The sequence below is a fragment of the Trachurus trachurus genome (assembly GCF_905171665.1).
Source record: "Trachurus trachurus genome assembly, chromosome: 15".
Taxonomy (NCBI): Eukaryota; Metazoa; Chordata; class Actinopteri; order Carangiformes; family Carangidae; genus Trachurus; species Trachurus trachurus.
The window spans coordinates 12,631,739-12,647,952 of NC_139906.1; the positions used below are offsets into that span (position 1 = coordinate 12,631,739).

The following is a 16,214-nucleotide window of genomic DNA, read 5'->3' on the forward strand; positions in this document are numbered from 1 at the left end:
TGATTGATTCAAAGATTTACAGCAGCCCAGATAGCAGCAAGCCTTACTGCCTGCCACAACAATACCAAATGTTTAAGAGGAAGCAAAATCAGAAATGCTCCAATTATACATACAGTATGGTGCATTTAAGTGTATAATGAAAATACTGCCCCACTCATTTCGTTTGTGTATACGTATCAGTTTCTTGCCATGCTCTGTTCTCCTCATCGCTCCCTCCTTTGTGTTCTTGGAAACGTTGTTGCCTTGTGTTGCCCCGCCAGGCCCTTGAGACAACTCTCAGTACATTTCTGTCCCAGTGACGTTTGCGAATGTTTGTGTGTTTGCATGTGTGCCTGCCTCTGTCTACTTGCCTGTGCCTGTCAGTTCTCAGCGCAGTTTCTGGTTCAAATTTGTAACTCAGCGCTGAACACTGATCATTCGAGTTTAAAATCTCTTTAGATGTCAGAAAACATGTCACTTTTCCTTCTCTGCTGGGAAGGGTTTGGTTTGGGTGGCTCTGGTTTTTGGACACAAACATATTGTGATGGATAATAACTAAACTTCATTGTTAGACTTTCACAATCCAATAACTGTTGCAGAACTCAATACAGTAAGTGCAGCTTAGTGGCAGTTTTACTGTATGTGACAAATGACCGAAATCAAAGATATTTTTCAAACAAGAGGCAGAAATCTGACAGTATAGACCGCTGGTTACCAACGTGCTCCCTGAAGACATGGCTGAAACACACAGAACCTGTCTCTACCTGTTTACCTCTCTGTGGCCTGCTCACACACACATACACACATACACACACACACACACACACACACACTGCCTCCACTTACAAAGGAAAGTTCATGAAAAGTGCTTACTCTCTCTCTTGCTTTCTCTCCCTCTGTCCCTGTATTGTCCAGATGGAGGAAGTAATAGCACGCATGCAGGATGAGAAAAATGGCATCCCTATCCGAACAGTGAAAAGTTTTCTTACCAAGATCCCCAGTGTTTTTTCAGGTAAGGCTATTATCTCTCTTCTCTTCTCTTCTCTTCTCTTCTCTTCTCTTCTCTTCTCTTCTCTTCTCTTCTCTTCTCTTCTCTTCTCTTCTCTTCTCTTCTCTTCTCTTCTCTTCTCCATTTGGCTTCCACCCACTAAGCACCCAACTAGTACTGAGTTTATGCCAAACAAAACACTGAAAGTATTTAGAGAGTTGTCTGTTTTGCATTTCACACCGGCAGTGCCAGAATGTCAAGAGGATCATATTGGATTTTCGAGCTGTACAACCTAATAGATAAGAATCCATGGTGCTCCATAAGAGATGGGTTCAGTAAAACATGACACTCGAGAGCTAAGAGGAGTGAAGCTATTGCTGTTATTGTACTGGATGTGAATATAACCAGACTAGGTCGAAACCCACTCTTGCTATTGTGGATTAAACTGAAAACTTCTGTAAAAGACTATTTCCGATAGAGAGCAGCGAAAACCTGCTTGAAAAAAATCTAGCCAAATCTAGACAGGTGACGTAATGCTCTAATTAGCATATTCATGACGTCATCGTGTCATATTTGCATTCTGCCTGGTGTCAGCCGGTTTCCGGCCTTTATCTGTTTGCTTATCTCTTTCTCTCTGTGCTCCTATACACAGAATTTCAATACAGCTGAATTCCCAATAAAGCTGTTCTCATTTACATGTTTTTCCATTTCAGTTGCCAGACATGTCAGTCGGTACGAAGCGCTGAAACGTCCTATATAAACTTTGAATAGGCCATTAAATTTACAGTGCCGTTGTATATAATTAAAACCCAGCTGATAGAATTGCAATGCATTATGTATTCTGCAGCTACTAATCAACATGGTATCCACATCCTGATATGATACTGAAGATTGTAGATTTGTCTCCAATCTCTTGATGTAACACTTCTTTTTATAAAGTGCTTGTTTCTGCCAATCGTGATCACTTCTCCTTCTTGCACGATGTTTTGCCAAAGGGCTCCATCAGTGCCAGAGTCACCACTGGTCGCTACCACCGCTAACAAAGGGCCACGTTCGGCCTGTCACAACCAGTGACATGTCCAGCGTCTTTTTGACATGGATGGCTGTGATGAGGTGCAGGTTAAAAAAAGGTTGAGCAGTGGGCACCAATGTATGAGCACAGATGCAGACAGATTTATACCACTAACTTTAGCTTTAGTGACGTTGTTGAAACAATGCTCTGGGCATGTAAAGAGCAGCTGATGCAAAGTTTTTTTTATTGTATTAATTTTTTTATGCCAGATCTGCTATACAGTGTTTGTCTAAGTTTAAAAACAGTAGCTGCCATGTTGATTAATGGCCAAGAGGAAGTGTGTTAGACGTTCATTTGCTTAGAAGCAACTCTGCTGTTCTCAGTTTGTTTTCTGTTTTGACGCTCAAATGTCACACAGAGCAGAGGTCAGTAAACATTCATATGCTACACATAGCATGTAAAATTAATGCCGCATTCTAAAATGTCACATATTTTCTCCTTAATGGAGTTTTTTCTCCCTATTTCTTATGGAAACATTTTTATGGTAACATACCTCCAAACGTTATTATAACTCTTCATTAATTTCATACTTATATTCTTATATCATTACTACTTGAATTACAAAATGTATTTGCTGTGTGTGGAGCTCTTTGCTGTATGCTGTTCCACTTGCTGCAGCAATTATCTAATATTTCCCCGTCACTGGGATCATTAATAATTGATTTTATCGTTTACTTCCCTGTTTATATTATTGTCACATTCTAATGCATACACATGCTTGTGCCAGCGCACACACACCCACACGCACACAGCTCAATCTATGGCCATGACATTAATCAATTCTGAGAACAGCCTTGTTAGAGGATTACCTTACACATCTCATTTAAGCTCTATCTTAGAAAGTGGGTCAACTGTGATAGTGTGAAAATGGGGTTGTATTAATGATGTTAATCCATGGAAAATCTCATCTGGATATGGGGACGCCCGAAAAAGCAAAGAGGGTGCAACTAATAGTGGACCGGAGAGACAAAACAGACAGACTGAGACGCAGTTTTGATGGACAGAGCGACAGATGCAGAGACTGAGTGTCTATCTGCATGAATTCCCTCACGTCTCCATTTCACACCTTCTTTTTCTGCCTTCCGCCAGTCGCGTCTCCGCAACACACCTTCACCTGTCAGCATGACAGACAGTAATAATAGCCTAGAAAATATATATTTAGTCAAAGTGCCAAAGTCACATGTTGCAGTCGGGTGTGAAAATGAACAGGGGCAGAGGATACTGTTATGTTTTTCTGAGATGTGAAAATGATTCAGTTGCAGTCTCAGATGGAGAAGTTTGAAATGGGATGGAAATGGTGATATTCGAGGCATCTCTAGACCTTTACTCAAAATAGTTGTGATGACTGAATCATCTATTGTATAAACGTAACACAAGTACAGTGTAATGCCTCGTCTTCTTCGGCTTGGTTTTACATCTCTCCACTCCTCTCCTCTCCTCTGTTTACATCTTAGTCTTTGTTTGTGACAGTTGGAAATGTCCAATGTGATGCATAGACTTATTAAACGAAACAATTGCAGCTGCAACGTCGGTGCTGTGACTGAGTCAGACAAATTGTGTTGTTACTGTACACAATGGATGCTTCATTATGCCATTGTACCTCTCCGGTCATTTATATTAATGGACTACAGCCAAAGAGAGCTGGCTTGGAGAGGATGTCAGAAAAGAATATTTGGTAATGGATGGCCCATTACCCACCCACATGGTGCAAGGCGAGAGGAATTGGTATGCACTGTGATGATGAGGGGAGGTGGGCAGAGTTAAGAGTGTCATTGTTTTCCCTTTCATTTGCATGTATATGCAAAAATGTGCCTCAGCCCAGTGTGAGTATATTATTTCATGTCCATGAGTCATGTTTATGTGCTTCTTCTCATTTCAGGTTCTGATATCGTACAGTGGATGATCAAGAATCTGGTCATCGAAGACCAAGGTAAAGGAGTGAATCAGCACTGATCTGGGATGGGGCCTTTAAAGCTCTTATTAGATATTGAAGTTGGGTTGCTGATTTGGCCACTTAAGCAACTTGGCGATTGAAGCTGCACCAGTGGACGTCACACACAGCTCACAGAGGCAATTTTAACACTATTAAAACACAATTCATGTCAAAACTCAGTCCTAACTCAAAAAGAGAACACACACTGCCATGATGTACATATTTTTTTATATTCAGTGTTACTTCCACTTTTTGAAGAGATCATTATCTCTGCTGTCTATCGCAAATAAGCTCCAATAGATCATAGAAATATTATCTCATTATAACTCCATAGTTAACCTGTGGAAGTCAGATTTTTAAATTTACTTTGGTGTCAAGGTTATCAACTGAAAGTTTTCTCTGCATTTATGGGTAGAGAGTTGCTTTTTAATTAATTCTAATGCTCAAGATTAAATTGGGGGACATCAATAGCTGTTTTTTTTACAGAGATCTCACTTTATCGCCAGCTAATTATGTTCCTGTTGGTTATTTACACTGAAGCAAACAAACCAGAATAATGCTGCCCTGTGTGATTTTAGATCTGGACTCAGAGGTGTGATGTGTAACACAACAGCGTGTGTATTTCCTGCCATGTCAGTTCTTCCTTTAATACATACGTCAGTGTGTGTCACTACCTCATAACAAGGGGTCTTCTTACTGGCAGGATCTCTGTATAAAAAGGGGGTTTGTTACAGTTGTTTCTATTATACTGTAGTTAATGTATCACTTCAAGCTTGCTATTAGCTTCTGGGTAAGTCGAGGTGCTGATGATGTACTGTGGAAGTTTTTGAATCATGTTTTCATTAGACCGCACATAAAGAAAGAGGAACTTGCTCTTGCGGAACCTGTATGTACTTCTAACTAAGTGTATGTAAAAGTCCACACTTCTGCATTTTTCTTTGATCTCTTTTTTTTAAGTCCTCGAGCTAAATCAGACAATGCAATTCTTGTTCCTCCTTTTTTCTTTCTTCTTATTCTTTTCTTTCTTTATTCCAGTGTAATGAAGTAGAAACTAGTCTGTCTAGAGGGAGTTGCCACATCGTTAGCTGAGCCCCTCACTGCACATAAAATAACTCAAAAGTGGGCAGGTTGAACTCAGACAAAAATAGAAAGTTAAAAATCAGTTTCTTGCATTATGGATGACGAGGAAGTGAGGTTAACGATATGAAAGCTGATCTTTTCTGAAGACTGTAGGTGTGTGTTTACTTGGATATTGGAGTGTTTGTGTGTGTAGGTGTGTTCTCGTCCAGTGATTGTCTGCTTTAGTATGTCCCTTAGTGTCGGTTCTTGTGACATAATCAATTGTTCACTTAGCTGACTCATCAGCACACAGTTCCTTTGTGTTGTGTTGTTGCATTTGTATGCATGGATCTGAATGTCCTTTTATGCGTTTGTCAATGTGTGCCCATGACTAGGCCAGGTGTGTGTGAGTGTTATGTGGACACAGATTTAGGTATGAAACCATTGTTGTGCAGACATTTTGTTTTAAAGTTTAGGATAGATTTATAAAACATTTTAGGTAAGGGTCTAGGGAATACATTATGTCAATGAGTGCCCTCACGACCACAGGGAAATTGATGTGTCTGTGTGTGTGTGTGTTAGGTGCTAAACTGAATTAATTTTGTTGCATGGTAACTAAGCTCTGGCAGTAACACATTTACCATATGTTCCCTCGAGCAAATTTACATTTACAGTGCTACATTATGTGTCACCTGCACAAATGAAAATACTCGTCCATAACAGCACTCTCAATTAAAATACTCAAAAACTGCCACTTAAAAACTGCAAAGGGTGAAGATTAACAACCTGTATATATTCTTAGTCCTTTAAGAGTGTATATTTTTTTAATCTGTTGTTGAGAAAAACTGTGGGACTTCTGCACAGACTAACTCCTGGTGGAATTCACAAACACAGCAAAGGAAAATGCAATTAATTTGGCTCACAGCATGATATCAGTGTGTTTATTATAAAGGCAGATGAGCTTATATCAAAGTTAGGGAGTGGGGATTTGGAGTTTTTTTTTTTTTCTTATGCTAAATGAATTCCACAGATAATATAGCGACGCCCTGCAGATGAACCCATCATCTCAATCTCTCTAGTCCCCAAATCCTGTTTTCATTCAGTGCTGCATTTGATTAGCTAATGCAAATTCCTGACTTCAAAGTTCATCTCAAAAGTTTTACAGGTCTTTTGGGACATTTTAGCAGGAGATTTTGCCGTTGCAACTCTTAATCATAATACTTTCATTACAATTCAGACCATCACACATCATCACCATACATCGCTCGTCTAGAGCCAATTGGTTTGGCAGGCATAGGAACAATCGGAATTAACTGCCTGCCACATTTAAGGTGGCTCAGACTTGATTGATTAGCATGCATTACCATGCAGCCCAGTCCAGACAGCTCATACAGGGATTAGGAGCACTGAGAAGATGAACGTAAATGGGGAGCCACAGGCTGACATGATCTATAACCTTTAGATGAACTGTCTGGTCAGATATAATCTGTAAGTTATAGTATATTTAAACATTAGACCAGTGACCTCCAAGCTGACCAAAGATCTGCCTTTCTGTACAAGAATATAGTCAGTACTCTCAGTATATGGCTGCATCAGACGGTCAGTGTGCGAAATTGAGGAAATGGATAAAAACTGAACCATTGTAAACATCTGACATCATTGTATCATCTTTACATTCAGCCTATTGTCCCGCGGTTTCAACCGGTTTATTCTGTTTGCTGAACTCCTGCTCTCTTTGGTCACAAATAAATACTAATAATTTTAATAAAGCAGCATTTCAATAAAGCTGCTCTACTTTTCATGTCATTTCTCCAAACCAGATTAGGTAATGACTTAAATGTATCCCATCAACACAGTTGTTGACGAAATGGCCAAACACACGAGTGAAAAAATAAGACTGCGCTGTGTTTTTTCTATTTACGTATCACATATGTATTATTTTGTCTCTCACACACTATACAGTCTCTGTCTGGGATCCACAACAGGTTTCAAGGACTGTATTTCATCAAAAACTGATCATGGCCCCATACTGTAGAGGTTGTTTGATATGTATAATTGGTAAAAGTGGTATATCAGGCTCAGTTTCACGAGCTTCTGTTTAACACAAAGTCAACACTTCCGATTTCACTGTTTCAAATTAAAAAGCCCTCCAGCAAGTCAGTGGACAGAAACCCTTTACTTCCTAACAGTGCTTTTACTACCGTGCTACAGTCAGCGTATTGTCTTATTTCCGGGTTGCTGGTGTTTCTGTTAATTACATGCTATTCATACCTGCTAGTTTCTTTAGCTCAGCAGTTGCCAATGGCTTCCCCCTCTCCCTCCCACTCTCCGGCTCTGTGCGTCTCTCTCTCTTTCTCTCTCTCATGCCCTATGTCTCTTATGTTTAGTGATCCCTCTGCCTCCTTTAGTAATATTGATGTGTAATGTAATAAAAACTGGTTTATTTGTTGTAATGGAGGCAAAGCTCAGTGAATTGGAAGCACTCTTCCACTTTCCTGCAGTTCCCGACCAGTTGGGAAACCAGAGTGGATCAGTAGATTGCACATAATAAGAGGTGTAGTAGCCCTTGGCCCATGGTTGGCATCCATACATCGTAAAGAAATGCATTAAGTTGGCAACGCTGGAGGCTATAACTTAACAACGATCACTCAGTCAGTCAGTCACAGCCGCGTGGGATCATAAGGCTGAGCCTGCTGTTACGGCCCAGTTTTTACCACTTTGAACTGGAGCCATCACGATTTACCCTTCACAGTTATGTAACTCTGATTCATCATGAATAAATGTACATGAATAAACTTGAACGTTATTACACAGTCACTCTTTTTAACTTAAGATCTCGTCTCATAATCATCAAAAAGTAATTGAATTAATTGTTGCCTGTAAAACCGTGTTACAGAGCAAACAGAAACAGCTACTGGCAAATTCAGCTTCAGAGTCTCCATGGTACAGAAGTGACAAAAATCCATAAAAATAAGTCTTTGCTTCACACCATCAACAATGCCAAGCCTTCAGTAGCAAAGAGATGTTGTAACTACGCCTGTAAATGAAGTCTCACAAGACCCATACACTATGAATTAACTTTGCTGTCATTAGGCCAGGAGGGTTGTAAAAACCCAATGAGATCAAGCGTCAGTGGTCTGCAGCTCTGCTGACCTCTGACCTGCCTGAAAATAAATCCTTGCAGGGGTATCAATATGGCTATTTATATACAAAATTTCAGTGTCAAGAGCAAATGAAACTGCATCATTAAATAACATCACTTCATGTATTTGCAAAAATGCTCACAGTATTCAGACCATTTTTAGTAAAAGAGCTTGTCAGACAGAAAGATGGGAAACTACAAATCTTTTTAAACCTAAATGACCATAAAGGTCCCTCAGATACAATCGTGTGCAGTCAGCCGAGTTGTCATGGTAATAATATACTGTAGGTACAGTAAGAGTTTGCATTACGTCACCCGTGCTCCTTCTTTGCTCCCATCATAATTATTATAGAGGTCACCTGACAATTAAACATTAATATGAACCGTAATAAGCTTGTGTGAGAAACTGTGATTAAATTGCACATGAGAAAAGAATATAACATCTTACCTTTCCACAGAGGATAAAGCATTTTTACAAAACCAAGTGAAATTTGCGATGGTGATAAAATCTCACTCTCTCAGGATAATGTTTGGGTGACTGACATGTTGTTGGCAAATAGCTTAAGTCATTGCCTCTGTTTGTGTGTGTGTGTTTTGTACTTTGTACTTTTTTACTTTGTGAGAGTGAGCAAGAATGGCCGACAAAAAGATTTCTCATGATCATCGTCATAGCTAAAAACAGTGTGAATGTTGTCGTAATACTCTAGATGCCTAGAAAAGTCAAATTCATAACACCTCAACAGGAAATCAACAACTAGAATGGCCACTGTGTGGTTGTACACCTCCACCAGCCAGTAATATTATACAATCTCTCCTTCTGTTCCTGAGTTACACTGTTGAATAATAGCTTGTGTTTTAGCAGAAAAAACACTTTATCCTATAAGACATTTATGTTAAATTTTGTGCTGCTGTATGTATTCTTGAATTATGGCTAAATAGAATAGAATTGCTTTTATTGTCATTGAGCAGTGAAGCAGTATGAAACACAATGGAAATTTCGTGCATCTCTCCCTAATAATTTAAAAAGACATGAGTAATATACAAAAAGTAATTTAAGAACTATAAAAAGTAAGTAGCGTACAAATATATAACCCGTTGACCTTTGACCACTGACATCTAATCAGTTCATCCTCGAGTTAACGCTGCCTGGCACCAAATATAGACACTCCCTCAAGGCGTCCCTGAGATATCGTCTTCACGAGGACACGACGGATGGATGGACGGTATAACAATCAACATCAGTCAAGCTGTCAGTGAGTGTGTACCAGTGTGTTGTTAAGGGTGTAAACTGCATATGAAAGAGCACCTAATCTGCTCTGTGGAACATCAGGGAACAGTAAAATGATCTCTGAGAGAGGACATATGGCTCGTCAGAGCGGCATGGAGAGGGTGCACACTGTTCTGCATAATGGTGCTGGTCTTCTCCTCCAACGTCCTTTTCAACAGCATCAGCTGCCACACTCACGCACTGCACAGGCACTGTGTTCCCGGCGTAAGCCTCCTGATCGCCAGGCTCCAGAGTCGAGAGCACTTTAGAGGATCTTTTTCAGTCTGCAGAGATCACACCTCTACACACTGCTGCCACGGTATACATGTGTGCAAAACCATGGAGTTATGACAAACTGTCAGTTTTCTTCCTTCAGTCCACTTGTATGTTGTTTGTACAAATTTACTATCCCTCCCAAAAGCCATTTAAAGAACAATTGCTCATGTCCTTACTGAAAACCATCACTACAATGATCTAACTTAGGTAAAAGTTAAAGAAAAAAGTATTAAAAGAGATTGTAAGATGAGCTTTAAAGAGGTGATCAACTTGTTATCTGTCTTTTATATATATAAAAAAACTTTATCTGCAAAGTTGGGGTGTCAGTAAAAAGAAAAACATCATCTGATGAAATGCATGTGAGTAGCTTGAAATGGAAAAACTCCAGTACAAGTAACTCAAAACATTACCTGACTAAATGTCCCTAATTACCATCCACCACCAATTAAAAACAGACCTCATCACCTCAGCATCTCCACACAGTGCATACTATATGGTGCACACATAAAATGATCAAAATATCACTACAAACACAAAATCTCTGCCAGTGTGTTTAGAAAGGCTCCGCTATAAAAAACACTCCCACACTCAGTTTGGCAGAGCTCCAAACTTCTGGGGTTTTGGCACAGAGCGGGTAATACGATGAAATCAAAGGGTGTCTTCCCCCTGGACTCTGAGGCCGGCCTTTCTCAACAACTTGTCTAATTCTAGTCCAAGGCTTAGTCAGCTATAAAGCTTATAGAAAAAACAACAATATGTTAAATAAAAGCCAGAAACTCCCTTGCTACCAGGAATTGATCCTTATAGACCCTTACTAGAAAAAGAGAAACAAAAGATTCAGATTCATTATTCTTTTCCAAGAGTATTGTATATTTTATATACACTTAAGATAATTAAAGCATTGTACTGGAAACTCAATTAGTACTGGCTGCTCAGTTTCATCAAATTTTATTTATCTGCCTTTTAATTGTGTTGGATGATTTCCTAAATTTTGAATAAGCAATATACATCAACATTCAACATCCATCTGTCAAACAGCATCAAAAAACTCTCAGCTTCACTTTAACCAAAGCAGAGAGACTGAAAAAACCATCACAGGTGACAGAGACACTCAAACACGAAGCCCTGTGTTTGAAGAAAGGGAGACAGTAAGCTCTAACCGCACTGTCCCAGATGTCATATTTCAGATTTTTTGCTACTTCAACTTTCATCTGACATTCATACTGTCTGTGGTAACAATCCAGAAAATGACATTTTTGAATGGATAAGTAAAAAAGGTCCATGGCTGAGTTTATTTTTGCTCGTAAGTGTCAGTCGGTCCCCTTATAGGTCCAACATCAATGACTCCTTCATTTTTTGACTTCATAATACACCAAAATATAATATAAAGTCAATTTTATTCATATAGAAGTACTATATATGGTAGGTACTAGGTAGAATACATAAGGGACTATATTGCTGTAAGAAACCGTAGGAGGGGGTGTGTTTATTCGTAAACAGACTTTAATAACTTATGAGTCATAATTTATTAATAAACGGAGCTCAGTCATAAATATGCGTGCACACACACACAAACACACATGCATGCACCATAGCATCCTGACCTCTCAAAGCTGTGTCAGTAACCTCAGTGGTAAAGGAAAAGTCAATCTATATTTATCTCACAAACACAAACACACAGGAGAACACAATTTATTTGCGTGTATTAGAAAGTAAAAGAGCAGGGATGTGCATTATTTTACTCATTCATACTCTAAATTACTGTTATTGCTTCCAAAGCTCTGCCTCTTTAAGAGCATGTCAAGCATTTCGACCTTTGTGTCTGTTAGTTTATTAGTGTGTTGACTGCTAGTTTCCCCTTTGCTTTCCGCAAAACATCCAATAAATAATCAAATCATATGAAGGAAATAAATAAGCAGTGGACTGCTGCGTGATGCAGTGCCTTGGAGGAACAGTTTCATATACTGTTTATATTGACTAAAAAGTGACAATATGAGCAGAGAAGTGTCAAGACATTATAGAAAACATGAATAATAGACATCAACCTCATGAAGAGGTTACAGAGTGAGAACAGCAGGGAATAACTGGTGGCAGTTGATGATGATTACATGTTTTCATTATCTGATGGTTTCGAATCAGGGACAGTCAACCATGTACTGTGGAGCGCCTGAGGGAAACAGGTTTTCACTCCAACCAAGCAAGCACAACGGCGAGCGATTTGACTGATGAGTTCCGCCTATCCGGCTGAACGTGGGCTAATCAGCGAGACCTCCTGCTGTGCTGTTTGGTCGGAGCGGAGACCTGCCCATGCTTCTGTCAAAGCTGTGTCAGGGTCTATTATAGCAGCGGCTGGCCATTTTCTACAGGGATGAATGTCTACTTGGGGGCGAACGGTGGATGAAGTTAATTAGCTGGTTGGACCAAAAGAAAAAAAAAAGCTGGCCCAAGATCTGTGATGAGGAACTATTGACTGTGGAGTAATCGGAGAATCTTTCTTTTAATGAAAAAGTGAGATCCCAAAGCAGATTTGTCTTCTAACACCTTAGTATAAAAGAGTGTTTATAAAGAGAATATATTAGAATTTAAATTAGGGAAGGGCTTTATCCGCTTGATCCTTAAAGCAAAAGTTTGACATTTTGGCATGTTTGCTTCTTCGTTTTTCTGGCAGAAAGTTCGATGTGAAGGTTGATACCACTCTCATGGCTTAGCTTAGCTTTAAGACAGGGGGACATGGTTAGATTGGCTCTATCAAACGGTAACAAAATCCACCCACCTGCACCTGGAAAGCTCACAAATGAACAAAACATCTTTTAAAAGGCAAAGTGGAAAAACAACAACATATCTGCCATTTTTCTGCAGGCTACGTGTCTGACTGGCTGAGCAACTGGCAGGAAACCAGCGGTAACCAACTAACTAGTAATGGCCAAAAAACATAGTACGTCACATACTGTAACCCCCACAAGGGCAAACTGTGATGAGATTACATAAAAGAGGTGTAATATGTGATCATCAGAGATGCTAGTGGGAGGATTTTGTTCCATTTGACCCATGCTATACTGTTTCCAGTCTTTAAGCTAAGCTAGGCTTGCTGGCCGTGGACAGCGCTTTCAACCTATATGTTACCGTGTAAAAAAAAAAAAAATCCTAACATAATTTTTTTTGGGACAATAAAACATTTTCATTTATTTTTCATCATAATGATTTCTTTCACATATCTTGAAAGAATAAACCAAGTGGTAAACTGACCTTTCGTCTGTGTTTTCTCTTAGTGGAGGCGCTTCACTTAGGGACTCTGATGGCTGCACATGGTTACTTCTTCCCCATCTCAGACCACGTCCTCACTCTCAAAGATGACGGCACTTTCTATAGGTTTCAGGTAAGAAAAATAAGAGTTATACTGTGCTCTTGTTTAAATATTCAACATATTAAAAAAAAGGCATAAAACACTTAAAGTCATTGAGCCCAGCACTACGTTCAAGATCTTTTAAGTTGAGAAAATACAATACATACATACATACATACAATTATAACTCTGTTTCTGCCATATTAAGGCTCTCCATATGGGATCTTGCCATGATTTCTGACCATATGTCATGTCAACACATCAGCTTTACAGAAAATGTTTTACTTATGTATGAAAAGAGCATTTTAATCCATTGTTTCTTAAGGATCCACAGTCACATGATGACCTGAGCCACAGGAGTTTTTCTAGGGCAAATAAACTCCTTCTTTGTATTATTCTTTGAGGGAAAAAAAATAGATTTAGAAGTCTTGAAATAGAAAGCATTGTCATTTCTATATAAAATCCAGTCCTTAAAGCATTTTTGAATCTATTAATGGAGAGATAGTCTGCAGAGAGGGCTGAGAAATCTGTTGTCACAGTGCCTCTGTGTGACATACTGGAGTCAAAATGGTGAATAGCAGTTGTTGTACTCCATAATTCTTACAGGTTCATGAAAAAAGAAAGAAAAAAAAAGAAACACTTTGCTCTGAACGTCAATAGTTGGATTGACAGTTTTAGTGATTTTCTACCCGGTGAGCTCCCCCAAGTGTGCTACACAGGACTAACCAAAGTAAATCAATGCCTAAGGCTGTGGCTGTGTTAGCAGCAGGCTTCGTTTTGCTCTTTACATGTAATCAGTTCTCATCTGAGGCCGATCCATACCATGGTGAAAAAAGGAGGGTCAAGATTCACGCTGATGTCTGCTCTCAGTGCTCGCTGAAAGGAGCTTATGTGCTTTAGACATTATGCCAACCCCCATTATACAACAAAATCTTTTATTGTGACAGATGCAGCACTGTGACTGCATGCCCACCTCGCCTGACAGTGCACACTTTGATTCAGAGCGCCATGTGGTTAGTTGCATGCTGTCAAAGTAAGGTTTCTTTTACTTTTGGTTCTTAATGACCTATTTCTCCTCCACCCAGACTCCATACTTTTGGCCATCAAACTGCTGGGAGCCAGAAAACACAGACTATGGTGAGAGAGCTGTTCTCTTATAGTCTGATTTATGCTGTGTGCATTGTGCAGGCAGAGTGTGCTGAAGAGGCTAATGATGCTGACTGTTTATGTAGTGCATAAAATGTATTTGCCAAATAGATGTGTTATCACCACTGATGCTACCAAAAGTTCAAAAGATGAAACTCAAATGATGCAACTGCAGTATCTGGATGGTTGATATGAAACATAAAATCACATTTAGTTCTACTTAAATGCTTGGCCCAGAGCCACAGCAGAATCGGTTATAGTGCAGGGGGCATGCAATAACTCTGTGTGCTTTCTATCTTATTTATATATTTTTATATATATATTTCATTTTCCATTTTTTCTAACCTCAGTCAAATGCATCTGCCTGTTATACTGTCTGAATAATACAGGCTGATTGCAGTGAAGGAAACCAGGAATGTGTTTACATGTGTGCACCTGTTGTGCATACAGTATTCGGCTGAATGTTTTGATGGTGATACAACTGAACACAATGGAGATAAACATTTCATAGTGCCACAAAATGGTTCAGGTGAATAGCCGCAGCCTTGCAGCTCTTTCATGAGTTGTAGGAGAAGGGGGGAAAAAAGGGAGCTAATGCTCACTCTGGGAATAATCTTGTGGGTGTTAGGGGAAGTTAGACTGTCTCATATGTAGCAAATCACTCACGTGAATGATGCCCCTTAATGAAAACACTCTAATGGCATAATGAAGCTTCCACATAATGGTCAGTTAACAAAGGGATGAAGGGATGATGATGATAGTACAGGAAGACATCAAAAGTCAGGCACACACTGTAACAGACACTCGCTCACCATGCACAGTCAATGACCTCTGTGATTTGCAGGCCAGTTTAAATGTGCATTTGAGAGGATTAACTGAGTAAAAGCAGGGCCACTTAAGGCTGTAAAAACCCAGCTCAGATCCCGTTCTCCCTCTATTACCCATCTCTCTCGCTCTCTCTGTCTGTCTCTCTCTTTCTCTCTCTCTCTCAGCTGTTTACCTCTGCAAAAGAACAATGCAAAATAAAGCGCGTCTGGAGCTTGCAGACTATGAAGCGGTAAGTGAAAGAGGTCTTTTGGTGTCAGCAATCCCCTCTTCACGTATCTGTTCTCTTCCTGTGTTGGCACCGCTCTCAGAATTTATCTCCTGCCTTTTAATTCACACTGACTCTCAGAACATTTTTTTTTAAATATACATATACGTATGTGTGTGTCACTGCATCATTTTTAACTCTCATTTCACCAAAGCTAAGAAATGAATCACCGTGTTAGTTATTATACCCATGGCTTTTCTTTTTTGTGTGTGTGTGTGTATGTAAGCAGGGATCATTAAAGATGGTATCCAGCCGTGCACTGTACACAGCATGCGCAGTAAACATAATCAGCCCAGATCCCCTCAAAAGCCTTTCTTTTCCTGTTTTGTTCTTTGTTTTACTTGCAGGAGAGCTTAGCAAGGCTACAGAGGGCTTTCGCCAGGAAATGGGAGTTCATTTTTATGCAAGCAGAAGCACAAGCAAAGTAGGTTTCTATAAGAGCCACACACACACACACACACACACACACACACACACACACACACACACACACACACACACGTACCTCATTATGCTATGAGTAAACTTAGTGGTTTGCTGTACTAAAACGTTCCTAGAATTTCCAGTTCACAACTTCACAGATCAACTGCATGTGGTGGAGTAAATGGATCATACATGTCTCCTTTTCTCTTTTTCCCCCCCTCTTCCCAAGAGTGGATAAGAAAAGAGACAAAATTGAGAGGAAAATTCTCGACAGTCAGGAAAGAGCATTCTGGGACGTGCACAGACCAGTGGTGAGTGAAATTACTGATGATGTTGTCACAGTCACCTTTGACGTTACTGACATCACTGCACACGTTAAAAAAAATGATTTAACAATGACCACAAAGCACTACAACCCCCCACAACACCACACACACACACACACCACAGTTACTGAGACTCCCAAGATCCTTTGAATCTATTCCACACATTT

The 16,214-nt window shown here is 39.7% G+C and overlaps 1 protein-coding gene across 1 annotated transcript in view; it reads left to right on the plus strand.

Moving 5' to 3' along the window:
- Window positions 1-16,214, plus strand: part of rgs7a (regulator of G protein signaling 7a) — a gene marked incomplete at its 3' end in the record, with an annotated part of 50,871 nt that overhangs the window by 26,077 nt on the left and 8,580 nt on the right. The window contains exons 3-9 of the mRNA XM_083987514.1: window positions 895-991; window positions 3,919-3,969; window positions 12,986-13,092; window positions 14,145-14,196; window positions 15,198-15,262; window positions 15,646-15,722; window positions 15,951-16,032. Of these exons, the coding sequence (XP_083843640.1) occupies window positions 895-991; window positions 3,919-3,969; window positions 12,986-13,092; window positions 14,145-14,196; window positions 15,198-15,262; window positions 15,646-15,722; window positions 15,951-16,032 (531 nt within the window). The remainder of the gene's footprint in view (window positions 1-894; window positions 992-3,918; window positions 3,970-12,985; window positions 13,093-14,144; window positions 14,197-15,197; window positions 15,263-15,645; window positions 15,723-15,950; window positions 16,033-16,214) is intronic.